General features: G+C 43.3%; 1 protein-coding gene across 1 annotated transcript; it reads left to right on the top strand.

Moving 5' to 3' along the window:
* The first annotated feature begins 9,658 nt into the window (after nt 1-9,658).
* On the top strand, nt 9,659-11,176 carry LOC124110067 (putative testis-expressed protein 13C). Its single transcript, XM_046469151.1, has one exon. It carries the CDS (start codon nt 9,659-9,661, stop codon nt 11,174-11,176), a length of 1,518 nt encoding a protein of 505 aa, XP_046325107.1.
* Nucleotides 11,177-11,982: the final 806 nt, after the last annotated feature.

The following is an 11,982-nucleotide window of genomic DNA, read 5'->3' as shown; positions in this document are numbered from 1 at the left end:
AGGAAAAACACAGGCTTGGGAACATCAATATTTATTGAGCACATGCAAGAATAGGAAGTCACAATAAAAAATAAAAAGAATGGTTGGAAATATACTATATTAACTAGAGGATTTTGTCCTGGTGTTTGATAACCATGAGGTCATGAGGGGTGAATTTCAGGAAAGAAGATGTGATTGTTAGTACCAATACAGTAGAGAGGTCCAGTAGAATAACATTGAAAAATCTCCCTTGGATCTTACAATTGGGTTTGCTTGTTTGTTTTTGCTGTACTAGGGACTGAACTCAGGACCTCACATGTGCTAGCCTTGCTCTACCACTGAGCTATATCCCCAGCCCTTGGATGACCTTAACAAAATCAGTTATGGTAGAGTAGTGATTTCAGAATAGTAGAATTCAGGAAATAGAAGATTTAGTGGGAACCTAAAAGGATAATAGGATAAAATAGAAGGATGGTCTCTCTCTCTCTCTCTCTCTCTCTCTCTCTCTCTCTCTCTCTTTTAACATGGAGTAGGTGAAAGAGCACTGGAAGTTCTAAGACATGGTACAAGTTGAAAAAGAACTCTTCAAGTTTTGAGATAATTTTGTAAGGTGCACATCCAGTGGCTCAAGCAGTAGCACGCTCGCCTGGCATGCGTGCGGCCCGGGTTCGATCCTCAGCACCACGTACAAAGATGTTGTGTCCGCCAAGAACTAAAAAATAAATATTAAAATTCTCTCTCTCTCTCTTTTTTTTTAAAAAGGTGCACATCCATAATATTTATTAATTAAAGAAAGATTGCCCATGGGAGCATTGTTAACCTATGAAATGGACAAAAAAGAAATTTCATATTTATCATAACACTCAAGCACAGGACCATCTGTAATATGGTCTGTGTTGATGTCAAATAGATTAATGTCCCTCATTATTTGCCCCAATGTAAAACATCTATGGGGGTCTGGGATGGGAAACATGACTGAATCCTGATTTTCTTGTCAAATTAAAACAGAGAGAAGGATAATGCAACATGTCTAGGTCTCTTACAATAAATATTGAGAGGAGAACAGAAGAATAACAAAAGGGGTAGAATAGAAAGTAACTCTTCTGGGAAATACAAACACTATGCTTGCCACCCAAATATGAATAATGATGACCAAAATAGGTGGCTTTAAAACAATACTATTCTATTACAGGCATGTAAAATTAAGGGTAATGTTCTTCAGATACACAAGGCCAACTTTTTTTTTTTTTTGATGTCAGGTATTGAACCCAGGAATGCTTAACCACTAAACCACATCCCCAGCCCTATTTATTTTTATTTTTATTTTGAGACAGGGTCTTGGTAAGTTGCTTAGGGCCTTGCTATGTTGCTGAGGCTTGCTTTGAACTTGTGATCTTTCTGCCTAAGCCTCCTGAGTCACTAGGATTACTGGTGTGTGCCACCACACCCAGCTAGAAGATCAACTGTTGAATTAAAACATCATGATGGAGTATTGCTTTAGTAGAATGTTGGCAGTACTATAGCATGTAACTCAAGTTTTTAAAAATTCAAATTCTACTGCTTCTATTTTCAACTATTTTGTAGAGCTTTTTTACAACAAGAAATGTTACAAATGACTATGTGATTCTCTCAGAAATTGTGATGATTATTTTCATCAGTTTAGGTCAAGTAGGTGAACCTCTAGCTTTGTGAATCAGTGGCATATAGTTGTCACCTAAAGTGGATGTATCTTGGCTTGGATACCCCATTCCAGAATATGCTCCTTGGCTCTGTATATAAGATGCTCAACTTACTCTGGTACTAGAATGTTTCCAATTGCTCACAAACAAGCTTAAACCAGTTTAATTCAAATGGATCAGGTATGTTCTGGCTTCTTTACAATGATAAGTATAACTGTCAAGCAGATTAAAGCACTTTGGACAATGATCAGAGTTTCTTCTATACTTCTAAGTTATACTGGAAGTCAAATTGTATCAGGAGACATAAGTCAAAATGTAATGAAAAAAGTGGAATTGGTTTGGTGATTTTCATGAATTTTTGCTATAGAAATTTTATGACTTGATGACTCCATCATCACAGAGATAAATCTGATCAGGGGAAACCTAAAAGTTCCCATCCATCAGGTAGAGCATCCTCTATGTTGGACAGCTTTGTTATGTCAGTTTCAATGTGTGCTCTGATTTCTGTTTCAAATTGATAACTTATTTGATTCACTTTTAGATAAATTCAGGTTATCTCTATAGATAAGCTTTGTTCTTCTTGTTTGGAATTGAAATTCATGTCAGTACAACATTTGCACATGGGATATTATATGGATTTTGTCATTTTTATTAGTTTGGGTTTCAAGAGTTCTGTGGAAATAATGTCATTGTACACAAAACACATGATTTTCAGACCAATCAAGGCAGTAATTTGGACTTACACACGCACTAGCTGTGGGTCATTATAAAAGTTATTTAGCTTTCCCAAGTTGCAATTTACTTATTTTTAAACATGGAGGTAATACTGTAACTGACATGGTTGTTCTGGTGATCACATAAGGTAATATACACAAAGTGTTCACAGCACCTAGTACATACTAAATTCTAAAACATTATTATTTATTAGTATATAAAAAGCTAGAAGATAACCTTTTTTATTATCACCTCTTATTTATAATATGAATATACAAAATAAATAAAAAAATACCACTACTAGGATGTAGTGGCACTGGCCTGTAATTCCAGATATTCAGGAAGCCAAGGTAGGAGGATTGCAAGTTCCAGGACAGCCTTGGCTAAATTGTCTGTCTCAAAGTAAAATTTGAAAAAAAGGACAGGGGGTATAATTCAGTAGTGCAGCATATGCTCCAGTATTGCAAAAACAAAAACAAAAGAATAAAAAAGAAGGATAATCTGAACAACCTTAGTTTTAGTTTCAATGGGATTATTTCTATCTTCATGTAATATGCAATGATTAGTCTCTCTCACATCTGATTTTTTTTTTTTTTGTATGTCTGGTGTTATGTTTTGGATATTAGGTGTCCCCCAAAAGTTCATGCGTGAGACAATGCAAGAAGGTTTAGAAGTAAAACTATTGAGTTATGAGAGCTTAACCCTATCGGTGAAATAACCCCATTAGGAATTGAGTGGTAACTGTAGACTGATAGGGTGTGTGGCTGGAGAAGGTTGGTGTGTCTCTCTCTTTTGGCTTCCTGATCATGTCTTGAGCTGCTTCTTTCCCCCACATTTTTCTCTGATGTTAGCCTCACCTAGAGACCCAAGGAATGGAGCTGGATGTCCATGAACTGAGGCCTCTGAACTGTGAGCTCTCAAATAAACTTTTCCTCCTCTAATTGTTCTTGTCAGGTTTTTTGGTCATAGCAATGAAAAAGCTGACTGAAACAGAAATTGGTACTGAGAAGTAGGGTCATTGCTGTGACTAACCTGACCATGTGGTTCAGAAGATTTTGTAGCTTTTTGGAATTTGGTGGAAGAAATTTTGAAAAGTTATAGTGATGCAAGCTGGGAAAGCTTTAGTCTATTGTAAGTGGACCTTAATGGACAATTCTGGTGGGAGCTCTAAAGACCAGAATGCTGATAGGATTGTGCACAGTAAAAACTAGGTTCACGATGTTTCAGGGAAGGAGGACTCCATTGGAAATTGGACTACAGGCCATTCATGTTATGTTTTGACTAAGAAGTTTTCTTCATTTTGCCCATGTCCTGAGACTTTCTGTGATGCTGAGTTTTTGAAATGTGATGGATTTCTTAATCTGGTGGAAGAAATTTGTAAGAAGCATAGTATTCAGTCAGTGGCATGGGTATTGCTTGCAGCTTTTAGCCAAATTTATTGTGATAATCTGGGGCAGAAAGCAGAGCAGAGAGGTTAGAAAACTTACTTGAAAGGTATGAGTAAAACTGGGGCTAAGGAAGTGGAAGTTGTTAAATACATTAGCACCACAAAAGAAATGTAGAGACTTTACCCAGAGACCATAAGAAAGATAATTTAGGGGATCTCAGGAATTGGTGAGATTACACCCATCTCAGTCAAGTGTGTAAAAGTAAAAATTCCTTTAAGAGACCAGTAGGGTACCCTGCTTGCACAGAGGGGCCTAGGAAGCTGTTTCACCATGGGCACCCACACAGGCACTCAGAGGCTGCTGTAGCCAGGGTCTCTGGAGGCTTTACTGCTGCTAGAAATGGTGGCAGACCTTAGCTGCAACCAGGTGGTGCTGGTTCTGCAGTATTGCAGAATGCTGGAGCTATGGGGTCAGGGAGGCCTTCACTGAGATTTCAAAGGAAGGCCTGGGAGGCCAGACAAAGTGCAGCATGGTCACAGTCCCAGCAGGCACCCCCTCAGAGGGCAGTGCATGGAGATGTGAGGAGGAAGCTGGAGATTCAGTGGAGACCCCCCAAATTAAGAAATGTCAGTACCGCACGGACCATCTGCCTAGGAAAGCTGTAAAGAATTGAGCAGAGACAAGCCAACAGAGAGGCCATGTGGGTTGCAACCTGCAAAGCCATAGGGATGGAGCTATATAAGCCCTTTGGAGAGAACACTATGATGTCATGTGCTCCAGATGTCAGCTGGATTTCAGTCTTGCTTTGCTCCTATGCCTTCTTTCTATGCCCCTATTTCTCCCTTGTGGAATGGAAATGTTTATTCTGTACCTTTATATATTGGATATATGTAACTTGCTTTTGATATTTACAGGGACTCATGTTATGCTCGAATTCGGGACCCCCAAAGACCACCAGAGACCCAAGATCGATGCAAGCAGCAAAGAGGTGTTTATTGCGAGCTAGCTCGGTCCTCCACACGCACACACAGCAACTGGTGACGCTGAGAGGCCCCGAGCCCAGGGTTTGCAGCATTTTTATACATTTTTTGGAGAGGGCAGGGACTTCACATGCATCATAGCCTCTTTTAGCAAATCATCACACACCGCAGGAAAATCAAATAACAACTCTAAAACATGATTAGCACATTCACTGGCGGGAACAAGTTGGGTAGGGGTGATTGGTCAGTACAAAAGGGGTATTCGTTTGAACTGATTGGTTTCAGCCAAGAGGGGTGTACATGCTGAACGACATGGTTTCCCAACTTGTTATTAACCACCATAAACCACTGGGAGGGTTATCTGGCATCCCAGGTATTTCCCTGTCTCATGCTGATTGGTGGCTGCTAGGGGGCTGCTATGGATCCCCACCTAGCCTGACTGAGTCAGGGACACCTGGTGCAGCAGATCTCTCCTGTTATTTGTAGATAAACAACTTAGCAGGGTGGGAATGTGCTTAGGAGTGTTCTGTGGGTTTTTCCAAGGACTAAGGTCATGTCCCTTCCTTGGACAGGCTTTGCTCTGAGGTAGAGGCTGGTTTTTCACTCACACTTAGAGTTTGCCCTGAGTCTCAGTGGAGACTTTGGACGTGGACTCTTGGGAAATCTTGGAACTGTTGAGACTATGGGGACTCCTAGAAATGGACTAAATTTATTTTGCATTGTGAATGATCATGAGCTTCTGGGGGCTGGGGATGGAATGTTATGGTTTAGATATTAGGTGTTCCCCAAAAACTCATGTGTGAGACAATGCAAGAAAGCTTAGAGGTAAAATGGGTTATGAGAGGCTTAAGCCAATCAGTGAATTAATCGCCTAATAGGGATTAAATGAGAGGTAATTTAAGGCAGGTAGAGCATAGCTGGAGGAGGTGGGTAATTTTAGGATACATATTTTTCCATGGTGAGTGGAGTTTCTTTCTTTTGGCCTCCTAATGTTGAAGCCAGAATTAGACAGGCAGTCAGTATAGATAGGTAAACTGAGTTAGGCCAATTTTGATGAGTACTGGGAAGTTGGAGAATGACCCCTGATGGATTGAAATTTTAATTCCTTAACAGTCCTTCCTCCACCCTTATCCTTCTCCAACCAGTTGCTAAGGTAACCAATCCCAGGAATTGCCCCTGCCTACGGGGAGCTATAAAGTTGTTAATTAATGTGCCCTGGGGTGCACCATCCTGCCCTTCCTCATTCAGCTCACTGGTTTCCCACCTTTTGGCCATCCCAGGGAGCATTCCTACATCTAGTGAGCTTGCAGGAAGGAGAAAGATAAAGGGAAGAGAGCAGGCAAACAAAGGAAGCCTAGGACATTGAAAAAGGGTAGAACACCTCACTTCTGGGGATACCAAGATACCAGCTATGGCCCCCTTCTTCCCCCAGGAGAAGTCTATGTTATTCTGAAAGACCTAAGCAATCTCATTATACTTGGGACCTCATTTTGCTCTGAAACATAACCTCTGACCTACTGTAGTCCTAAAGTCAGGAAAATACCACAAAAAAGCTCTGTGGAAGAGTTCTCAGAAAAGACGCAGATGGTGATGGTCTAAGATAGGCCAAGATATCCAAATATCTGAAATTCTAGATGGCCCCCACCTAGGTGTGGTGACCAATATCTAAACTAGAAGCCCTGTAGCTTGGCATGTACCCCCCTTGCGACACCCTCAGGGTTTAAACCAATCAATTTTAAGTGTGTCAACCCCTTGAACTAACCAATAATTCTTTCCAGATTCTTTCCCGCCACTTGATATGCTAATCATGTTTTAGAGTTGTTGTTTGATTTTCCCGTGGTGTGTGATGATTTGCTAAGAGATGCTATGATGTATGTGAAGTCCCTGCCTTCCCCAAAGAGTGTATAGAACTGCTGCAAACCCTGGTCTCCGGGCCTCTCAGTGTCACCTGTTGCTGTGTGCGTGCAGAGGACCGAGCTAGCTCACAATAAACACCTCTTTGCTGCTTACATCATCTTGGTCTCTGGTGGTCTTTTGGGGGTCCCAAATTCGAGCATAACAATTCCTTTTTAAATAAACCCTGCTTTATATGCTTGCAAGCTTATCTAATGTTCAAACTTAAACATGTGAGGAAGCACATAAATATGAATCTTCTGTGAATTTTTTAAGCTTTATTTTATTTATTTATTTTTATGTGGTGCTGAGGATCAAACCCAGTGCCTCACATGTTCGAGGCAAGCGCTCTACCACTGAGCTGCAGCCCCAGCCCTATCTATGAAATTTTGAAGGAAAAAATTGTTCTAGTTTTGCTGTTGTAACTCAAACTGCAAAAGTTGTGACCACAGTGTTTACTTAAAATGGAAAAGACATTAAATTTGCGTATGTAAAAGAAAATACCATAGTACATATAAGGTTCAATACTATCTGAAGTTTCAGGCATCCACTGGGATCTTGAAATACATCCTTTGCAGATAAGGGGAGACTTGGATGTTCTTGTCTAACAACTCTTGGGAGGAAATGTGTCTTCAGAAATGGCATCAAACTTGATAAGCAATTTGTCCAAAGTAGTACTGATTAGTTTAGGACTTGTGAACAATAAAAGTTCCTCTGGAAGATACAGGCAAAGATTTTTAGGAGGTTGTTGTTTAGGTGAGTCTGAACTTTGAGGAACAGATCAGGACTGGGTATAATGTTTCAGGAGTCTTAGCAATTAATGAAATGAAGGTAGTTAAGAACAACAGAATTGATGGGATAGCAGAGAGTGTTTGTAATGAGGGAGAGTCCTGAAGTTTGAGGTTTTTGAGGACAAACCTCAGATAGACACTAGTATTTAAGGGGTGAATGGAACCATATAGTGGACAGCAGAGGGAACTAATAACGAGCAGCCAGATTGACACAGTGAAAATCAGTAGGATTTGACATCACAGAAGAAAAAGGAGGATTGATTTTTCAAAAGGAAATGTACAGAAGTCAGTGCTACAAAAAGGTAAAGTTGGAAGAAACTTGGTTTATTGGGTAGGGAAAGTCACTGATGGTACCCTTAGAACATTCTCTTTAGTTTTATGTTTGGAAATTAAGGTACAGAGAATGTAGACAAGAAAATAATATAGCATGTAAGAAACCTGAAACTGCTTATATTGTATTGGGAAAGGAGTTAGTAGAGGAGAAGAAATTGGAGAGGACAGTAAAGAGGTAATGAATACAGCAAACTTTCTAAGGAATGCAAACATCTTCCCTAAGGAGATGGGAAAGGCTGGGATCCACAGATTTTTTTTTTCTTTTGCTATACTGGAGATTGAACCTACGGATGCTCTATCACTGAGCCATGTTCCTAGCCCTTTTATATTTTTATTTTGAGACAGGTTCTTGCTGTGTTGCTGAAGTCGATCTAAAACTTGCTTTCCTTCTCTCTCAGCTTCCTAATTGCTGGGTTTACTAGATGTGCCACCATCCCAGAACAGAAGTATTTAAAGTTGAGAAGAGAAAATTCTTTCTGTGGGAGTAAGTGAGGTAGGAGCTATGCAGGAATTGAGCAAAGAGCAGTCCCTTCTCCCCACTCCATAATGGGAAACCCATACCCATGCTTATATATAGTATTCTCCAGAAACTCTTGGAAATATCCGAGATCCAGCATCTTCACTAGGATTCACTTCTCCCACACATTATCTCATCATCCATCACAGAACTCCAGTCCAAAATGTGGAGCTCTTAAGTGTCTTTTCCCTGAATCAGAACATGCACCTGCATTGTGGCCTGCGACCTTAATAGCTCCGTGTGTTCCCAGAACACCATCTTGGACTGGGTTCCCTTTCTTCCTTTATTCAGCCATTGCAGTTGTGCTCTTTCTGGTGCTCCTTGCTATCCTTATCATACAGCTTCACCTTGTAATCTTCAACTGCCAAGTTCTTACTTCAGTTGTGTACAGGGTATACAACTGAGCTTGGTTCCCATTGCTGCCAAACCTTCCCCACAGCAGCAGTGCAAGCCCAAGCTTTCTCTCTCACACCTGTCAGCACTGCTTCCTCTACTGAGGTTTTTTTGTTTGTTTGTTTGTTTTTGTACTGGGAATTGAACTGGGGCACTCAACCACTGAGCCACATCCCCAACCCTATTTTGTATTTTATTTAGAGACAGGGTCTCACTGAGTTGCTTAGCTCCTCACTTTTGCTGAGGATGGCTTTAAACCTGAGATCCTCCTGTCTCAGCTTCCCGAGCTGCTGGGATTACAGGCGTGTGTCACCGTGCAGGCTCTCCTGAATTTTGAAAAAAATCCCTTCTTGCACCTATTCACCTTCCTAAAGTTGGAGATCCACAACCCCGTTCTCCACCCAACTATCCATCTTTGATGCCTCCCTCCCTCCTTCCCAGCCTCCTTGCTCAGAAAATCTCTAATTTCCGCAGAAGCATCTTCCTTTTAGATTAGGAGTGTTTATATGATTGAAGGACTCGCCACCTCCTGGGTTAGAGTCTCTGTAAAGGACCTACTTTCACCCATCCCAAACAGTCTCACTGCAATCCCTGTCTAGGCCACCTTGCTTATACTCCCTCCCAGTAGGTGGCACTGTGTCAAGGGAGGCTAGTCCCAGAAGGCCACCTTGCTCACACTTCGTTCCAGTAGGTGGCACTCTGTGAAGGGAGGTAGGTCCCGACAGGCTTTGCGGCATGACTCAGCATTTGTCTGTCCATGTCACATTGTCGCAGCAGGCACGTGGTGGTGAGAGGAGCGGCTTTGTTCTTCGTGAGGAGACTGAGGGGGTTGAGGGAGGAAGGAGGCGGAGGAGGAGGCCAGGACTGAGCAAATACTGAAATAGCACTGAGCGAGGACTGTGGGGAGAGAGTTGGTGGCTGCAGACTCCCCGGGCTGCAGCGGAAGTAGCAGCCGCGAAGCCGTCGCTCTACTTCCTAGGCCGCAGCAGCCATGGCGGTGGAATTTGGCGACCACGCCAGTGGCTTTCGCCATAACGAGGTGGTCCGGTTCATTAATAATGAAGTTCTCATGAACGGTGGTGGCCCGGAGTTCTACATGGCGTTTCGCTCTCGTCCCTGGAACGAGGTGGAGGACCGGCTTCGCACTGTGGTGGTGGACCCGCAGGTGCCTCGTGCCCTCAAGAGGGCGTGCACCTGGAGCGCCCTGGCCCTGTGCGTGCGAGTGGTGGCCAGGCAGCGGGAGCAGCAGGGGCGTCGGGTCCGTAGGCTGCAGGATCAGGTGGAGGAGCGCGAGGCGGCTTGCTGGGCGCTGGCTTCCGAGTTGCAGCGGCTGCGTCAGGAGCGCGATGATGCTACCACTCAGCTGCGCTTCACTCAGGTTGCCCTGCAGCAGGTGATGGATGAGCGTGAAGTGCTACGTGGGAGACTACTTCAGGCTGAGAGGTCAGCATTGGCAGATCCATTGCCCCCAAAGGTTGTACCTATTATGGCAGCCCAACAGCATGGTGCTGTGGCATGGCCCCTGGAGGGAGAGGAGCAGGCAGAGGTGGTGGCAGCTGGAGCACAGGGCATGCCATATGTAGAAGCCCAGATGCCAGCCCCAGCACCTTTGCTTTATGTACCAGGACACCCATGTCCTTGGTCCCAGGCAATGCAACCACATGTGCAAATGCCAGTACCCCATCCAGTGCCAATCCCAGTGGGATTCCCATACTCAACACCTCTACAAGCCCCTGTAGTAATGGAATCAGAATCAGCAGGAGCAACAGCCACAACAGTGGCAGCAGTTGCATCCCAGGTGCCTCCTGCAGTGACCTATTCACCCATCTTGTGGGCTCCAGTGGGGTGCCAGGAGGGAATGGCTCCTCAATGTGTCCAGAGTTGCCTCAGCTGCCGGGGCCAGGATGAATATCCTGAGAACCTCCCAGGCAGATGCAACCTGGGAGATCTAACAAGCCCCAAGCAAAAAGAAGGTCCTGAGGGTTCCCAGGGAATGACTTCCCTGGGGGAAAGCATAAGCCAAAGCCTGGAGGGTCAGGAGAGGCCCCAGGGGAAAGACCCCATGGGGGAGAGCATTAGCCTTACCCAGAAAGAGGGTAAAGAGAGGCCCCAGGGGACAGACCCCCTGGAGGAAAGCAGCAGCCACATCCAGAAGGAAGATACAGCAATGCCCCAGGGGACTGCTCCCCTGGTGGCTAATGGGAGCCTGGGGCAGCAGAAAGATCCAGAGAGACCCCAGGCAACCCCCCTGGGTAGCATTAAGAGTCAGGGTATGAAAAAAAGCCCAAAGAAACAGCAGTCTCAGGTTCAGAAGGCCAAGCAACCCCAAGGGAAAAAAACCTTGGAATCCCAGCAACTGGAGAAGTCTGCCTCATGCTCCAGTCAAGTGAATTGGATCTGCTCATGGTGTAAAGCTGTGAATCTTCCGTGGCGTCTAGCCTGCTATAAATGCGAGAGAGCCTACATGCCAGTTGAGAGTGGAGGTGATGACTCAGGAAAATCTCACTAATTTTAGAAAGGTAAGTAAGGGTGGAAATATTCCAAAGAGAAAACAGTTTCCTAAGACCCCCCCCCCAACTTCTGATTAAAAAGTAATTTATTCAGAGAAAATTTGTAAAAAAGATTTTGAAACACTGAACTTCTATTCTCTCCCCACCCCCTTGTTGGATGTTAGCATCCACATATCAAGAGAGAACATTCCACCTTTGATTTTTTGGAACAAAAATTATCATAGAGAATATTATTTAATGCATTATTCTATTACCCAGATTAACCACTTTTAATAATTTGGGGCCCACATACATACAAAATGTATGTAATTATATTCTTGTTTTATTCATTTACTTTAACAAAGATGGGACTAGAGAATATTGGACTCCTTAATTAAAGATATCTCCTCATTACACTTAAGTTTTCAAGGTGGTAGATTCTTTTTTTTCCTTTCTTTCTTTTTTTTTGCACTGAGGATTGAACCCAAAGGCACTTTATCCCTGAGCTATATCCCCAGTCCTTTTTGTTTTGTTTTCTACTTAGTGCTTCACTGAGTTGCTGAGGCTGGCCTCAAGCTTACAATTGTCCTGCCTCAGCCTCCCAAGCCATGTGCATCACTGCTTGGCAGTGGATTCTTTTTTTGTTTTGGGGTACTAGGGATTGAACCCAGAGGTGTTTTACCACTGAGATATAGCCCTCGTCCTGTTTATGTTTTTATTTTGAGACAGGATCTCATTAACTTGTTGAGGATGTCTCACCTCCAGAGTCACTAGGGCTTACAGGTGCGTACCACTGCTGCAGTCTGGCTGGGCACAAATAACCAAG

Source organism: Marmota monax, unplaced genomic scaffold, assembly GCF_021218885.2.
Source record: "Marmota monax isolate L192 unplaced genomic scaffold, Marmota_monax_Labrador192_F-V1.1 WCK01_AAM20220418_F8-fsc00054, whole genome shotgun sequence".
Lineage (NCBI taxonomy): Eukaryota > Metazoa > Chordata > Mammalia > Rodentia > Sciuridae > Marmota > Marmota monax.
This window is presented reverse-complemented; position numbering and strand designations above follow the sequence as displayed.